This window comes from Lemur catta, chromosome 4 (assembly GCF_020740605.2).
Source record: "Lemur catta isolate mLemCat1 chromosome 4, mLemCat1.pri, whole genome shotgun sequence".
NCBI classification, from domain to species: domain Eukaryota; kingdom Metazoa; phylum Chordata; class Mammalia; order Primates; family Lemuridae; genus Lemur; species Lemur catta.
The window spans coordinates 56,523,279-56,540,571 of NC_059131.1; the positions used below are offsets into that span (position 1 = coordinate 56,523,279).

At 45.5% G+C, this 17,293-nt stretch overlaps 1 protein-coding gene across 3 annotated transcripts in view; it reads right to left on the reverse strand.

Annotated features, from left to right (window-relative positions):
• The window catches only part of SFXN5 (sideroflexin 5), a 126,529-nt gene that overhangs the window by 66,406 nt on the left and 42,830 nt on the right, over window positions 1–17,293 (reverse strand). For 2 of the 3 annotated variants that reach the window (XM_045549853.1, XM_045549854.1), the window contains exons 7-8: window positions 2,320–2,373; window positions 1,256–1,312 (exon numbers count right to left, since the gene is read on the reverse strand). In XM_045549853.1, the coding sequence (XP_045405809.1) occupies window positions 1,256–1,312; window positions 2,320–2,373 (111 nt within the window). Of the gene's footprint in view, window positions 1–1,255; window positions 1,316–2,319; window positions 2,374–17,293 lie in introns of those variants that run through there. The other variant, XM_045549855.1, reaches the window with a different exon arrangement.

Genomic DNA, 17,293 nt, shown 5'->3' on the forward strand with positions numbered 1-17,293 from the left:
CTGCCCCAGCCAGCAAGAAGCCTCCCGCCCACCAGCCTGGACGGCTGGGTGAGAAGGAAGAGGCCAAACGTGGAAACACGCTCGACTTCTGCCCTGCTCTAGAAAGGTCACTGGCAGGCAGTGCGGGCTGGGGGTGGAGAACAGCAAGGGCCGGCGGTGTCCGGTTTAGGAAGGCTGCATATTGCAAGCAGGCTGTGCGGCCCGTGCAGTGCTTCCAGGTGGGCGCGCCTGTGTCCAGGCTGGCTCTCACAGGCCTGGCAGCCCTCGTAGCAGCTAGGTTTCTGTGTCAAAGATGATAGTTCTGCAGAGGAATATAGCCCAACTTCCAACACAGAACATGAAGAAACAGCTGAGGAACTTGTCCACTGCAACTGCAGGTTGGAGATGTCTGGGTAAGGTGAACAGGACCCATCCACGCAGAGCTGCACGTGTGTGAAGCCCCGGGGAGACCTGGGTGGAGGTTTAGGTCGGGGGATCCTCAGAACATCAGGCTCTTCAAGTTCCTACGGCTCAGGCCAGCTCTTGAGTCCCCCTCCCTCCCCCCAGGTTAGAAAATGCCAAGACTCTCCCCTTCCCCAAACTGACAGCCTCCTGAAGGGGACCGTGATGCCTCCTCCCCTCCCTTTGTCCTTGGACTAAAGTAAGGGAGAATCGAATAGAGGGACAGGTGGTCTTGCCAGCAAAGCAGGGGCCCAGCAGCCTTCCTGGACAACAGCCGGTGACTGGGCCTCCACCATGAGCTGTCCCAGGCACGCAGGGAACTCAGGGGAGGAGGAGCCAGTCCTCTCCGACTCTCAGCCCTCAGGAGCCCTGCAGCTTTGTGGCCAGCAGTTGGGAGCTGGGGGCACTAAGGCAGCTTCCAGCAAGTTTGGAGGAAGCTTTAGGGGAACTGGCCCCCCCGTGGCTGACACTGTCCTGATCCAAGATCTGGGTGTGGGAGCTGCTCAAGGAGAATTCTGAAGCCAGCGGAATCCACCCCTTACACTGCCCCCTGCACCCCACTTAACGGATCTGCTCCACTTTGCGTAAACAGCCCCTCCCAGGCCAAGCCAGCCTGGACGCTCCTGCTGAGCTCAGCCAGGTGAGGTGTGAGTCTGCCGCCCCACCTGAAGAGTTGGCAGCTTAAATAAGGCACCTAGAGGAGGGTAATGCTTAACTGATACGAGGCAGCCACCAATGGTGGCATGTCACACTGTAGGGAGGACAACTAGGTCACCCCACCTGAACCCCAGCCCAGAGAAGGCCTGACACTCACCTTGGTAGCATTGCGGTTTGCATAGTTGACACAGGCATTGTGGCTCTGGTTCAGCCACTGAAAGGCAACAGAGAGAGACGTCAGGGAAGGAATGGTCACCTCCCCAGAAGCCAGGCGTTGGGCCCTGGGGGGCACCACACACCCCCAGAAAGACATGGCACGCTGTCTGCAGCTCACAGATGGTTCTCCCACTAGGAAGCATGATCAACTGTCCCGGTTTGCCCGGGACTATGCTGGTGCTGGCACTGAAAGTCTCGGGAAACCTCACAGTTCCTGGCAAACCAGGATGTGGTGCTGCCCACCCCAACAGTCCCCCATCCCCCGATCCAGAAGCCGTCACCCCTCCTGGAATTATGGCATTCACTGCCCCAGCAGGCCCACTGCCTTCGCCACGTCATCCCTAGTATATCACTCGCTGGGCAGAAGGGGGCCAGCAAGGCCCCTGGAATGACTGACAACCCTGCACTTCTTTCAAGAATCTCCCAGCCCAGCACGCTCCACCACCTCTAGCACCAGACACATATGCTGTCAGGAGTTGTATTTGGGGAAGACCCTCTGGCATTTTCTCCCAGAAGACGGGTTTTTCTTCCTGCCCCTCATTCCCTGCACAGACATACACAGGGACATCCTCAACTGTTTTCACAGAGCCACGACCTGGACTGTCTCCAAGAACAGAGAGCAGGGTCTGTGATGCACTTCACTACCTCGGGGGTAGCGGTGGGTTTACCTTCCCCTACAGATTTGGGTGGGGCTGACATCAAAATGAGGCTGTGGGCCTCGAGGTCACCAACTATAAGACAAGTGGCCACCAGCAAGCCATCATGATCCAGGTGAGGGCACCCAGATCCCATGACCTCTGTCTAAAGGTTACAGTGATACGTAATGGCCTGAGACACGCCAGCAGCTGGGGACCTGCTCAGTGGGGCCAACGTGCTGGTTTTCCTCCAGTGGCTTCCGGGCTGGCGGAGGGGTTGGGGGACTAACTCTACCCCGGGGCCTGGACGGGGCAGGGCATCAGGGCAGGGAGTTCTTAAGGGCACCTGTGTGTCCCAGGAGACTGTTACCTGCCAGAAGACGGTGGACGCCAGTGTCTGGTTGGGCAAGAGAAGACCGACTACCTATGGGCGAGAGAGAAGGCTGAAAAAGGCAAAAGAAACATCCTACACTCTCACAAAGAAAAACAACACTGCCACAAACAAGAGCAAACTGGATCTGCACAAATGGATGTCACACGACACGTTCATCCAAACGGAGGCCCACGGGGACAGGGTGTGCAGCAGAGAAAAATCAAGTTACAGAATTATATTGCAGTATAATCCCATGTATGTAAAGAAAAAAATAATCTTATCTATAACCATATAGACACACATGTATACACACATGTCTCTAAGCATGAAAACTCTGTAGCACGGCATGTGCTGTTAACTGTGGTTGAGGTGGGGGTACAGGCTGCTTTCTCACATTCTTTTTAAATATTTCTGTATTCTTCCTAACAATGGACATGCATTATTTCCATAATGGGGGGGAGGGTGATAAAAATAAACTAGCAAACAAAAGGAATACCGTCACTGCCACTCAGGTAACCTGACTCCTTCTGGCCCTCGTCATCCATAGGATTCTTGCGAGGATTCCATAAAAAGGCCTTCTAGTGCTTTGCAAATACAAAGCTGGGGGAATTTGTATCTGTTATCTTTGAATTTCCATGAAGCAAAAACCTATCCTACATTTAAGCTACTGAATGAAACATAGATGTCTGATAAATATTTGCTGAATGAATGAAGGAATGAAGGAATGAATAAATACACACATATGGCTAAGTACGGTTACATAAGTGTGGATCCCTTATTCCCAAAGCCCAAATATCACTCACCTAAGGCTTAGACTCACTGTTTTTTTGGTTTAGGTCAAGATTCACTGTCTGATTTTGACACTGGCCAAGACCTGGACTTCAGGGATCCACGTGTGTCTCCCATTTACCTTTGTGGTGTTTGCATGCAAAATACATCTACCAAGCACCATTGCATATGGGAAAAATGTGCACAATCAGCCGCATATTGACTTATTTATTATTCTTGTAGATAAAATGGCTCTTTGGCAAGAATTTCTGTAAGGAACAAGTATAAACATTCAATACTATGCAGTAAATCAAATTCTAGACATCCTCAGCAGCATTAGTAAATCATGTTTTAAACATTAAAATGTTTTAAAACAGCGAACACGCACACACATTTATATTTATTGGCCCATCTCAGTTTGAATAAAATTATATAATCTAAAGCTATTCCATAGCTCCAATGAGGAATTATCTTACGAGATTTTCCTTCCAGAACGAGATCCCAATTTGATTTTTCTTCGCAGTGGCAGCTTAGGGAACTGGACTGAGAACCAGGAGACCCCAAGCCTCAGCCTCTGCTCCGTCCCTGCATGATCTCTGGAAGAGGATGACCCCCTCTGGGCTCTAACTTTCTTACCTATAAAGGGAAGGGGTTGGCCTAAGAGGTTCTATCTCAGTTTAAAATTCTAGTCTCAGGTTCTAGGCAGTAGGTGTGGATTCAACAGAGAGAGCCCATTGTCTGTGATGGGGTCCCACATGCTAAGGAGCATCCCGGGGGACGCAGGACCTCCTCCTAGTTGGGGCCCCCAGTCAGGAGCCAGACAACAGAGACGAAGCTGAGCCTAGAGGGGGCGGGCATGGGGAGAGGGCATGCACATGTATGTGTACACGTGTACATGTCTGACTGCCTCCCACAGCCTGAGGAAATTAAAGCTGTTCGCTGTTTGGAGCTCAGTTTATCACCCCCTAATCTGTAGTTTACTTAACATGGCGTCCTCTGGACTACACTGTCTTTTCCCTGAATCCCCGCCGTGCCCAGAGCTGTGCCGGGGCCACGGGCACATCATAAGATACAGCCGCAGGGCACTTAGCGTATGTGCCGGACAGCTGCTGTCCAGCACAGTGCTCAGGACATTACAGGATCCTCTTTATAAATCCTCTTGGGGCAAATCTTTTCTGGTCTCAGGGTCAGAAACTGCACTTCTGAGCAAACGGTTTGCGTGTGCCTTACAGACACTGGGCCACTGAACTGTGTCTCTCTGGCCTGACCATCAGGAAGCTCAGGCCACCTCTCCCTGGCCACACTGGCAAGTGCACAGACCCACACTGCGCGTATTCTGCGCCCAAACCTCACTCCTGGCTTCATCTTCTCTCTCCTTCCCTAACCATCCTTTGTCTCATTTTCATCTTCATTTGTTTTATCTTCAGCACCATGCATTTTTAAAGAGATTTCAAGTCTTTTCTAGAACAAACCAGAGCCCTAAACTAAACTAGTACCCAGCCTATGTACACACACACTGCCCATGGCTGGACAACCCCCACCTCCTGTCCAGACCTCCTGCCCTAACACGGGCCTGGTATCCACGCCGGCACCTCTGACTGTTTAGCACAAGTCTGCTCATGCTTTCTTAAAGAGATTGATTGATTGATTGATTGATTTTGCCAAGCATTTCCCCATATGTCACTTACCATAATCCTCACAATAACTCTGGGGATCAGAGGAAATAGAGATTACTTTCCATATTTTCCAAATAGGGAAGCTGAGGCTTAGAGAAATTCAGTGATCTGCCCATGGCTTCGCAGCAAGCTAGAGAATGATTCAGTCTCCTGATTCCTGGTTCTGGGGCCCTGACTCTCTGATTCTAGGGCAGTGGTCCCCAGCCTTTTTGGCAGCAGGGACTGGTTTCATGGAAGATAATTCTTCCATGGACAGGAGCCGGGGGTGGGGGCGGGGATGGCTTTGGGATGATTCAGGGGCATTACATTTATTGTGCAGTCAAACCTCTCTGCTAAAGATAATCTGTATTTGCAGCCGCTCCGCAGTGCTAGCATCACCGCCTCAGCTCCACCACAGATCATCAGGCATTAGATCCTCATAAGAAGCACAACCTAGATCCCTCCATGTGCAGTTTACGCTCCTATGAGAATCTAATGCCACCACCGTCTGACAGGAGGCAGAGCTTATGCGATAGTGAGAGTGATGGGGAGTGGCTGTAAATACAGATGCAGCTTTCCTCACTAACCCACGCTCAGCCCCTGCTCTGCATCCCGGTTCCTAACACGCCACGGACTGGTACTGGTCCATGGCCTAGGAGTTGGGGACCACAGTTCTAGGATGCTCCTTCTCCAGCTCATCCCCCTGAGCACAAAGGAAGAGGAATTCGGTCAACACTCCATGCTATTTATGGAGCACCTCCTATGTACCAAGTTCCACCCTACTCCCAGTGGAGAACACCAGAGATTATTCCTTAACCACAATAAACACAAAGACCAAATGAGATGCATGAGAACATCATTTACGACACCCAGGCATGAAAATGATAAGATAGTTTAATGAGGCATTTGGGTGTGTGTAAGGTCGATAAATTCTATCAGCCAAGCAGGAGTTCAGGAAGGGAAAGATCAGTGTGCCCTGGCTATCTGCCGGAAGAGGGGGTAGGACTGATCTCAGGGGTGTGTGTGTGTGTGTGTGTGTGTGTGTGTGTGTGTGTGCGCGCGTGCGCGCGCGCGCGCGCGCGCATACACGGGAGCAGAGACAGCCGGGACGGCCGAGAGACTGGCAGAGCCAGTGTGGGGAGGCTGAGGTTAGAAGACAGGGAACACCGAGCTGCGCTGGCCAAACGGGGCCCTCGGGAGTCATGCGCAGCTGAGGCGGGGGGACAGGTATCCTGCCCTCCAGGTCCTTACAGTCAGGCGGGGGCCAGCAGCTCGCGGATGCCAGCCCCATTCCCTATTAGGCAAAACGCAGCACCATCTGCACAATCCCAGGAGCAAGAGCAGATATTTTATAACTTCCTTTTTTCTTTTTAAGTCTAAATTAAAAATAAATGTTCCCTTCAGCTCTCAGATGTATATCTCTGGTGCAACCTGCCCACATTCCCTCCCGCTGCCCTTTCCAGAACATGGCAGGGGAAAGGAAGAAAGAGATGGATAGAGAGAGGGAGCCAGTCCACCCAGCTTCAATGCCAGTGGATTGCACCTCTTCCAAGAGGGAAGAGATTCAGGCGTGGCCACGCAGATGGGTGGAGAGAGCCCAGAATGTGGCTGGTACCAAGGAAAGTGGAAGGAGAGGGAAACAGGAGCCAGCAGCTCGGATTTCTAGCCCAGCCTCCACCCTATTTTGCTGCAGGACCTTGGCCAAATCGCACATCCTATCTTTGCTCCCATTTATAGTTCATAACATGGCTGAAGTCCCCTCTGCAGCTCTGGCAGCCTGGCAGCTGTCCTCCCCACACATCTGTCTGCACCTTTGCTGTTCCCTTCCCCTCGGGCGTCCAGTCACAGACCCAGTGATTAATGCCCAGGCCCTGGCTGCCAGATGCTGGTGCCAGTGTGTACCAGCTGGGTGACCACAGGCCAGTTACTTGACCCTTTGCACCTCCCTCTCCTCATCTGCTAAGTGGAGGCTAATCCTGCTGCCCCTCAGGACGGTCACAAGAGGACACAAGGCAGGGGGAGAATCTGGCTCAGCGTCTGGCACGCAGCATGTGCGCACGGGAGGTTGAGTCACTCCTCCCCTCCCGTCAAGTCCTTCTGTAGCCTGTGCTGGTCTCGCCTTGCTCTGAACCCCACAGTCCACATCACACCCCTGGGCATCAGCTCACTTGCATCTCGTTTCTGAACACAAGTCTTACCCCTCAAAGAACAGAGCTCCCAAAGGTAACCAAGGCTCTTCTCTCTTCTTCCTGATGACCCCCGAAGCATTCAGCCCAAACCAAGCCCACACTCCAGGCTGGAGCAACATTGCAAATTCATGGTTAAGAACGTTAAACAACCCTTGGCCAGAGAAAGATCCCTGCTGGACTGTGACAATGACCACCATCGCCCATCCCCTCCTGACTCCTTTTATTAACGTCCTAATTAATTGCATGAGGGTATGTTGGCCTTCGGGGCGGGCGTGGAATGAATTTTTGGTCCCGATTCTTCCCACGTCCCTGCATCCATACCCTCTCCTGACCTCACCCTAGGAGTGTATCTCCCCTGCTCCTTGGCTCTGCTTGGCCGTAGGACTGGCTTTGGCCAATGGCATGTGGGAGGAAGTGGCAGTGTGCCCGTTCTGAGCCAAGCCTCAGAGGCCTCGTGTTCCTGCTTGCCCTCCTGTGGGTCTAACATCACCAGAGGTGACATCCCTGACTAGTCTTCTGGCTGAGGAGGGTGACAGACCAGAGGAGCAGAGTCCGGCCCAGGTCAGCTGACCCTCAGGTGATCCGCAGACCCGCATGAGATGCACAACTGCCTCATTCAAGCCCGCTCTGGACCAGGTAAACCCCGGTCAACCGCAGATCCTACTGCACAACGCTGAGAACAAATGCTATGAACGCCACCGCAGTGCTGTGGACGTTTGCCACACAGCACATGGTGGCAACAGCTAACTGGTACAGGGATTACCACGTGCGAATGCTGCCTGTGCTGTCCCTCCCGGTCCAATCTATACCGCCACGAATACACCTTGAACTAGGTCTTCAGCAGGGATGCTGGTCCCTGGGGCTTTGCTTATCACCTCACCCCACCCAGGGCCACCAGCCCAACTTGGGGGTTACCCTGGCAGGTCCGGGAAGAGGAGCAGTTTGTGTTTGAGCTTAGTCTCAGGACAGAGTAAGGAAGGGGCCAATGGCACCTACACAGCAACCAGCTGCAAGAAAAAACACATCTGCACTTCAGGCCTCCTCCTTCAGCATATTCTAACCACAGCGCAGAGGTGAGGTCTCAGTCCGGGAGAGAGGCATCCCCAGATATTCCAGTCTGCTTGGCCAGGGGTGGGACAGGAACAAGTGAAGACAAAGACAGGGGAGCAAGGCCACTGGGCACAGTCCTGTCTGCCATGATGTCTGGACTCAGAGAGGGAACTGAGAGCGCCTGCCCCCCTGGCCACCTCCCATACAAGACCAACTCACGTGATAGGAGAAAGATTTTTAAAGTGTGGGAAATCTGGAGAGGAAACAGGGCATGTGTTCAAACAACTGGGTGGTAAAACTTAAGCCCGGGAAGACTATGGGGTGCAGAACGACCTTGCTTGCCCAGTGAATGGCAGAAATAACAGTCCCGCTCACCACCACCCCGCCCCGTCTCGACTTAGCTAATCCTCCCTCCTCATTCTGCCTTCTTCAGGTTTCAGCTTAGTTGTCACTTCCTCCAGGAAGCCTCCCCTGACCTTCAAGATGAGGTGAGGTCCCTGTCACATGCCCCTCAGCACCCTGCAGGCCTTCTTTGCAGAAATCACCTCAGTAGTAAGCATCTGTTTAAAGTCTGTCTTTCTCGGGAGCTTCCTCAAGCTTCAGAGAGTGAGACCACACGACGCTCACTCCTCACGCACCTGGGAGTCCTCACTGGTAAAGCGACAGCCTTCGACATCGTGTCTTTCCCTCCACCCTGACTCACTCAACTCCAAAACGTTCCTCTTCATATTTGATGGACCCGCCGTGGGCCCCAGTACTCAACAGTTTGCCTGTTTTTTCCTTCTACTTTGTCTCCATCTTCTGATTTATGTGGCTAATGATCTGAAAAGTAACACTTCAGTGCATTAGGGTGCTGCTATTTAAAGGATGCCAGCCCGTTAGAGACACCGTGCCTGTCAGATGAAGGCTCGCCCCTGACTGGTCAGCTCCAGCCTACCTCGAGCGACAGCTCCGGTGTGGGATGAGCCAGGCCAACGTGGCGGTGTCCGGTAATACTGGAGGCAGCCCGGGGAAATTTGGGAGTGGGATTTAAATACGTGAAAAGGCAGAGTCGGGGATGAGGGGGGTTGGGAGATGTCAGAAAGGCCCTGGGGCAAGGCCAAGTCCTGCCAAAAGTGAGCCCTTTGTGGTCCACCCCCACTGCCCCGCACCCCTGGAGATGAAGTCTCCTACACGAGCACCTTCTGATACTTGGGGTTTCTAAGTCCACGTGATTATCTGCAGTATTAAAATGAGAGGGTTCAGAGTCCAAGCTCTTAGTGTCCCAAGACAGAACTATGACTGATCCTTAACCAAAGCCACCAGGCTCACTGACTAGGCGTTCCCTGCCTTCCTCAGCCCCCGGCTGGATCTGACGCATTTGGCCCCTGAGTTTTGAGAGTTCCAGAAAGAAGAGGGGAGGGTTGAGGAGGGCAGCAGTGCTGTGGGGAGCTCAGGGCTGAGGAGGGAGGCACAGATGCTCCCTGGGACAGCCTCAGGCCCAGGAGGGAAACCCAGCTGCTGGCATCTGAGGCGCTCCAGCGGCCAAGGGTGCAGGGCACGGCTGGGGGGACGGGGAGGGCAGGACCAGGCCAGACCACTGGGGCCAAGCCTGGCCTGCTTCTCCCCAGCCACCTTTGTGGAAAGGACAGTGCTACACACCTCTCAGAGGAAACCTGGGGATGGAGAAGCCATTTATAAGAGGTGACCGCATTGGCAGGGCTCTTCTGAGAAGATACCCGAAGAAAGGGAGCAATGAACCACGGTAGCCTCAGAAACAGCCTCAGTGCACCGGCTCAGCCGCTGTGCTTATGTATAAATTGGGATCTCTTTGCCGCACACCGAAGGGGGAAAAGTTCCCATCTTCAAATGTTAAGCTTAAAATAAGACACTACATGGGTGCCAGTGGATCTGTGAAATCTGCTGACTAAACTGGCACCAGCCTCTGGGAGAAAACCAGCTCGTTTCTCCTGAGCTCTGAGGGGTGAGCGGGGTGGGGGCGGGGGGACTCGCAGGCAGAGTGGGAACAACGTCGGGGGTCAAGATGGGGATGTTCACCTGGGCAGAAGGCAGCTCGACTGCGGTTTCCAGAAGCTTCTAGTCGAGGCACCTGCCAGCCTTACTCGCCCCTTCCCTTCATCACTCAGGGACCCAGTTCCTAGCACATTCGCTGGCACCCTCGTTTCTATTTTGGTAAGCATTTCTAGTGGCTTCTGCATGCGTGTATTTCTTACCCACTCCATCAGACCAGGGGCTTTCCTAAGGTGTGGACTGGAACCTTCACTCCCCTTCAGACCAGGCGTTTGCTGAAATGTTCAGTGCTACCAGGTGACGACAGCAGGGCCCTGGAGGAGCTGATGGAGCTGGCGGGAGCCGGGCCTTGGGTGGAAGTGCTGGAGTGGCCACCACGCCCCTTCCACGCAAGGCGAGGCCCGAGTGGGGAGGGGCAGGGACCAATGAGTCCTCATGCTGCTTGTCCACATCAAGGTGCCAACACGGAAGGCCACAGGTTCTCCAAACGCAAAGGCTCCGCTGGGGACCTGGCCTCTGGACCAGCTGTTCTGAACCTTGGGATATGGGTATTTAGGGCTAGGTGAACACTGTCATTTTGGCCCTGGCTGCCATGGAGGCCTGCCTGGAGGTGGCCCAGGTCATGCTGCCCGTTTCGTCTCCATCATGTAAGTGTTCATACAGGACGCCAGGGGCCAGGGCACGCTGTGCTCACACCACATGCATCTACTCACAAAGGGCTGTTTGCTCAGGCTGGGAGGGGAGTGGTCCTGATAGGATACTGACAGCATCTGCTTCAGCAGTGATCCCTAAACAGCAGGGGAGCAGATCAGCATCCAAGTCCCCAGGCTGCCTACAGGCCATAGTGACCCTGCTATAACCTGCTGGTCTTGGGTAGGACAAGGAGAGAATGAAAAAGTACAGAGTGAGCCTCAGTAACACCTTGCGAGCTGTAGACAGTGCCAGCCTCTCTTGGTTAGCCAGCTCGTCCCAGTTAACAGCAACCAGTCACTGTGTAAGGGTCCACTTGGCCTCTTAGGGAAAAATGAGCCCCATATTTGACTTTTGCCATTTCAAACACCCAGTTCTCTGGTTTGGCAAAGAGGTGATACTGCCAAATGATCTATCTATTTTTTAAAGTGTAGATCAAACATTTGTAAAAATTATTATGGCATTCTTGTTTGCCTGCCTATTAACCATTTTTCTCTTCTTTCTTACTAACAGAATCCCTATATAATTGGAGATAACAATATATACCCAGTTAAATTCTACATGAAATGTAAGCAGAACTGTTATGTGGAACTTCCAAGACACTCCTCAAAGAGAGCTATCTCAGCTGGGAGATACATCCTTTTACCCCTCTTTTCTTCCTCCTCCCCAGAATGTGAATGTGATGGCTGGAACTCTAGCAGCCATCTTGGGCTATGAGGTAGCTTTAACAATAGAAGCCAGTACCGAAAGTGATAGTACAGCATAATGGAAGTCTGGGTTCCTGATGACATTATGAAGTTCTGCCTACCTCTAAACTCCTTTGACATGAGATAGAAGTAAACTATTTTGTTTAAGCCACTGTTATTTTGGACTTTCTATTATATGTAGATGATTCTAATCCTAACTTATATAATCAGGTACTATACTACAAAGAAACCACAACAAATCCCAAATGGCAGAATTGTAGAGGTCACTCTACAATAAAGATAAGCTGGAAGATAACAAAATAACACGTTTTTTAAAACCCAGTCACTTATAATTTAAAACTGCTTTCTTCTGACTAATAGACTGAAGAGGATTTGAAACCGTAATTTCAAACTTATTTAGAAAACAATAACATAGGATCACTATATATAAAAGCATATTAGATATAGCCATTTTTAGATATATTCAGAGGCAAATTCTCAGCCCCAAACACTTTTATTAGAAGGAAAGAAAGAGAATAAATAAACTAAGCATTCAAGGCAAAAAGTAAGAAAACCAACCACAAACAAACCAAAGAGAGAAAAAAGGATATTATAAAAACAAAAGCAGAAAGGAATAATTAGAAGATAAAACAGAAGAACTGATAAATTCATCCAAGAGCTAATTCCTAGACACAACTCTCACAAATTCAGTTCTTTTAATAAAGGGAATAAAGGTGAGGAGTGAGACAAGACCCAAAATCAGTCAAAGGAAAGATCATTATATTTTTTAAAAACCCACATTTAAAACTTTTCTATCATGAAGACACCAGAGACTAAGAAAAAAAATAGCCAAAGAAAAGATTCTCAATTCAAAGGATTAATATCCAAAATATATAAGGAACTCTTATAAGTCAATTAGAAAAATACGGCCCATGGAAGAATGGAAAGGGTGTGAACAGGTACTTCATGGAGGAGGAGATACAAATGGTCAATAAACAGATGAAAAGAAGGGCAATGTTTCTAGCGTTCAGGGAAATAAAATTGAAAACCATAATGAGAAGCCACCTCTTCCCCCCTTAGATGGGCAAAAACGTTAAACAATGAATACCAGTGTTACAAATGTGTGGGGAAATACAGCCTTTTCAATAGGAAATTTAGTAGTATTGATTAAAAATATAAATGTACATAGCCTTTTATGCAGTAAATTCACTTTCTGGAATATGCCCTGGGGAAATCTTCATACTTGTACTAAAAGAGCTTTACGAGGGCTTTCCATAGCAGTGTCGTTTCTAATAGCAAATAATCAGAAACAACCTCGCCCATCACTGGGGGAGAGAGACTACTACTCAGCAGAAAAAATGAACAAATGAAAAAATAAATGAAGCTGATCTTTATGTAGGCAAACTGCTAAGTGCAATAAGGTAACCATAGATAAGTATATTGTTACATTTTTAATGCAAAAACCCACAAAACAAAAAAAATTTTAATGATGATTTATATGTATGCGAATGCTTACAAAACGCCTAGAAGCTCACACCAAACCTCTCACAGAGGTTACTTCTGGGCACACATTTGGGGTGGGGGGTCATCCATAAGGACTGTTACTTTTGCTTGTGTTGTTTAAATTCTGAGCTGAGAGAACATTCATGTATTACTTGTATAACTTTAAAAATATTCTTTATAAAAAATTCTTGGTGGTGGTATTTTTGAATCCCAAAGAACATATTCATGTATTACTTGTATAATTTTATAAAATATACAGAGAAGCTTTTTTTTCCCTAAATCCTGGAGATATTTCCAAACTCCAAAGATAAAGAGAAAAAATACCAAATGATTCCAGGGGAAGGGGGGAAGTTTACCTAGAAAAGAAAAGAGAATCAGGCCAACTATTGTTCATGTATGAAAGGGGAAAAAAAAAGACATTTCCAGATATGCAAGGATTCAGAAAGTGTACTGCCCACATAAGTCTGAAAATTATTCAAAAAATATTCTAGCCAAATATAAAGTGCGCACACACACACACACACACACACACACACAAAGCTTAAATAATTGTGAAGTTTGATACAGGTGTTAAGAAAGGCTTTATCTGATGATTTATATCTGATGAAATTCCAAATTATTTCTTAAAATTTAGCAGATGTATAGAGGTAAAATGTTCAAGTAGAGATTAGAGTAAAATGGTATGCTTAAAGGCTCTTCCTGTGTGGGTAGGTTTGGGAAAGTCATACTTATTATTTGATTCTTGATATTTATAAAACACCTATAATATAACCTTTGTATACTATAAAATATTACAGATGAATGGTAATTAGAGAGAATTAGGATTTTCCTCTTCCAAACTACTTAAGAAACCAAAAGGACCGATGAAAACTATCACTCCATACAGATCAGGAAAAGAAGTACAAACAATAACAAAGCTTAATAAACAAGCCAGAAAAAAAAAACAAAACCCACTTGATGGTTGGGATAAGTGGGTACAATAATCAGTGGCAAAATGATATGAATGGGTTCCATTTATTATTAAAGTTAAAGACAGTATTTCTCAAACTGAGTTAAAAAAGTAAAATTCAGCTAGATTTTTGTCTTAAAGAGACATGTAATACAAAATGACACAAAAATTAAATGACTCTGATATAAAAGTATAGGCAAGTGATATAGAAGGCAAATAAATTAAACAAAACAGGAATAGAAATATTAATATGAGATAAATAGAATTCAAGGCAAGATATTCAATAAAACAGAGATAGAGTGTGTGTGCGTGTGTGTGTGTGTGTGTGTAAGAAAAAGAGAGATGATAACATCAAGAAGACAAAACTATCATGAACACACCAAACACCACTGCACTGAAATATATATTAATACAACAACTGAAGAAATGCAAAGAAATTAAACATAGACACACGTAATTACAGTGGAAAGTTTATAATCCTTTCTCAGAATATTTCAGAACAATACAGTAGTTTCGAGGCAACAACATAAAAATAGAGATGTGAATAATACCTCTCTATATATTTATATATATTTAAAAATATATGTATAAAATGGAATATTTCAAGGATACAGAAAAGTCCAGAGGATAACATAACGAGTATCTATATATGTCAAATCTTATCATTTTGTCAAATTTTTGTAAAAATTTTAGCTTTTTAAAAAGATGAAACTCTATAAATACAAATGAAGAACCCCTTGATGTGCTAGATTTCCTTGCTTTCTCTTTCCACAGAGGTAATCAGTATCATGAATCTGTTACTTATTGTTCCCATGAGTGTTTTTATAGATACATGAAAAATGTACCCATAACTATATATAATATCGCTTTGCATATTTTTGAACATTATATAAATGACATCAGAGAGCATTACTACTCTGCTACTATTTTTTCATTCAACATTCTTTTTGAGATTTATCCATATTCATAAATGTAGCCCTTGTTCATTATTTTCTTTCCTGTGTTAAGTATTCCACTGCATGACTAAACCAGGACTTAGCCATTTTCTTGTTAAGGGAATTTCAGTAGTTTCCAATTTTTTGCTATCATAAACAGTGTTGCAAATACTTTCTTTTCATATTTAAATGTGGTTCTGTGTACCAGGTCAGGTCAAGATCTAAACTTTGTTTCTTTTCCATATAGGTAGTCAGCTGTCTCAGCACTATATAATAGATGGTCCATCCTTTTCCCCACTGAGTTTTAATGCCATCTTTGTCAAATATCAAGTTTCCATATGGGCATGGGCACATTTCCAGGTTTTCTATTCTGTTCCATTGATCTGTCTGCTTATCCCTGTACCAAAACCAAACTGTCTTATATTATTTGGTAGAGTGAGTCCTCTTCCACCACCTTATTCTTAAAAATTGCCTTGGCTTCCAATATATGGTGCTGTTAAAAAAGAAAGAAAGAAAAAAAAGAAAGAAAATTGTCTTGGCTCTTCTTGTTCCTTAGCTTGTTCACATAATTTTTAGTATCAACTTGTCAAGCTCCATGAAAAATCCTGCTGAGATTTTGATTGGAATTACATTGAATACAAATTTTAATGTAAAGAAAAGAAAAGAAGATGATATATCTCTCCATTTATTTAGATTTCCAATGTCCTTCAGTAGAGTCCTATAAGTTTCTCTATAAAGGTCTTGCACATCATTTCTTAAATTTATCTTTAGGTGCCTTATATTTTTAACTGCTATTGTAAATGATATCTTTTTTTAAAAAAATTCATATTATAGATCTTTAGTTTAGGCTTATAGGCATAAAACAATTTTTGGTATGCTTGTCTTGCATCTAGAAATCTTTAAAAATAATAGTTCCAATAGTTTGTTTATTCTCATGAATGTTTTTTGTTTCTTCCTTTCCAACTCTAATACTAGTTGTTTATTTTTTCATGTCTTACTGTACTTGCTAATCTTCCAGGAAAATGTTGGGTAGAAGTAGGATTATCAGGCATTTTTACCCTGTCCCAGACATAAAGAATTTACTCTTGTATGTTTTATCTTTAAGAATGGTGCTTGCTATAGGGTTGGTTGTCTTTAAATTGTTTTTTGTGGATACTCTATTAAGTTAAAGAAGTTCCTTCTAGACCTAATCTGTTCTATTTTATTATAGTTATTATTGTAAATGCAGTTATGTTTTATTTTATCAAATGCTTTTTCTATTGGGAAAATCATGTTTTTCCTTCAATTTCTTAGTGTGATGAACTACATTAATACATTCTCTAATATTATCATTCTTACTGAAAAGTATTTGGTTATGATGTATCTTGATACCTTGCTGGATTTAGTTTGTTCTTATTTTATTTATAATTTTTACATGTAATTTCATAAGTGATATTGACCTATAATTTTTCTTTCTTATACTTACTTCTTTGGTATTAGTCTCAAGGTGTCTCATAAATGAATTGGGAATATTTCCTTTTTTTCTCTTTTAGGAGTTTTACAAAGATCAAGTTTGGCTAGTCCTTTGAGTGTAGTCACCTGCAAAATCATCAGAGCCCAGTGGTAACTTTTGGTTTGTTTGTTCTTTGGTACAAATATTTTGAACTACTGATTTAATTTCTTTCTAGTTATTGGTCTATTCAGATTCTATATTTCACCTTGCTAGGCAGTTTTGGTAAGCTATACTTTCCCAGAAATGTTTCCATTTCTTCTAAGTCTTCATATTTATTGCCCTGAGTTGTTCAATGCATTCTGATCTTTTAACACATTGACTGCCACACTAGAAAAAAAGATTTTTCCTTGGGGCCACAGTGTGTTATCATGAAAACAGAGTAAAAACTTCAAAAACAAAATGATCCTTTCTAATTTAATGAAAATTTTGGTTTTTTTATTGTTTTCTGTGCATGAGTTATATGCAACTTGAAAAATAGTTCACACAGCTCCCAAGGTGAAGAGATATATGAGTCATACACAGGTCACGAGGCCCCAGGCTCAAAACTAGCGTGAGTTAAATACAACTTACATGGCAGTTAATGTGTTAAACATCTACTGTACCTATAGATATTGTACTTTTTATTCCTAATACTGTTTATTTGCATCTTCTCTCTTTTATCTTAATCACTGTTGCCAGAAATGTCTATTTAACTAGTCCTTCCATAAAACCTAGGAATTTACCCTCAAGATATATTCCAACAATATCAAAAAACATATGTACAGTATTACCATTATGGCATTATTCATAATGGTAAAATATTAGAAATAACCTAATGTAGGAAAGTAGTTAAATAAATTATGGTACTTCCACTAGTAGAATACTATGCAGCTATAAAAACCATAAGAGAGATCTCTATAAACTATATACAGTAATTTCTAGGATATATCATTAAGTGAAAAAAACATTATGTAAAATCATACACAGATGCGCCTTGACTTATGATGGGGTTACTCCCAATAAACCCATCTAAGTCGAAAATATTGTAAGTTGAAAATGTGCATT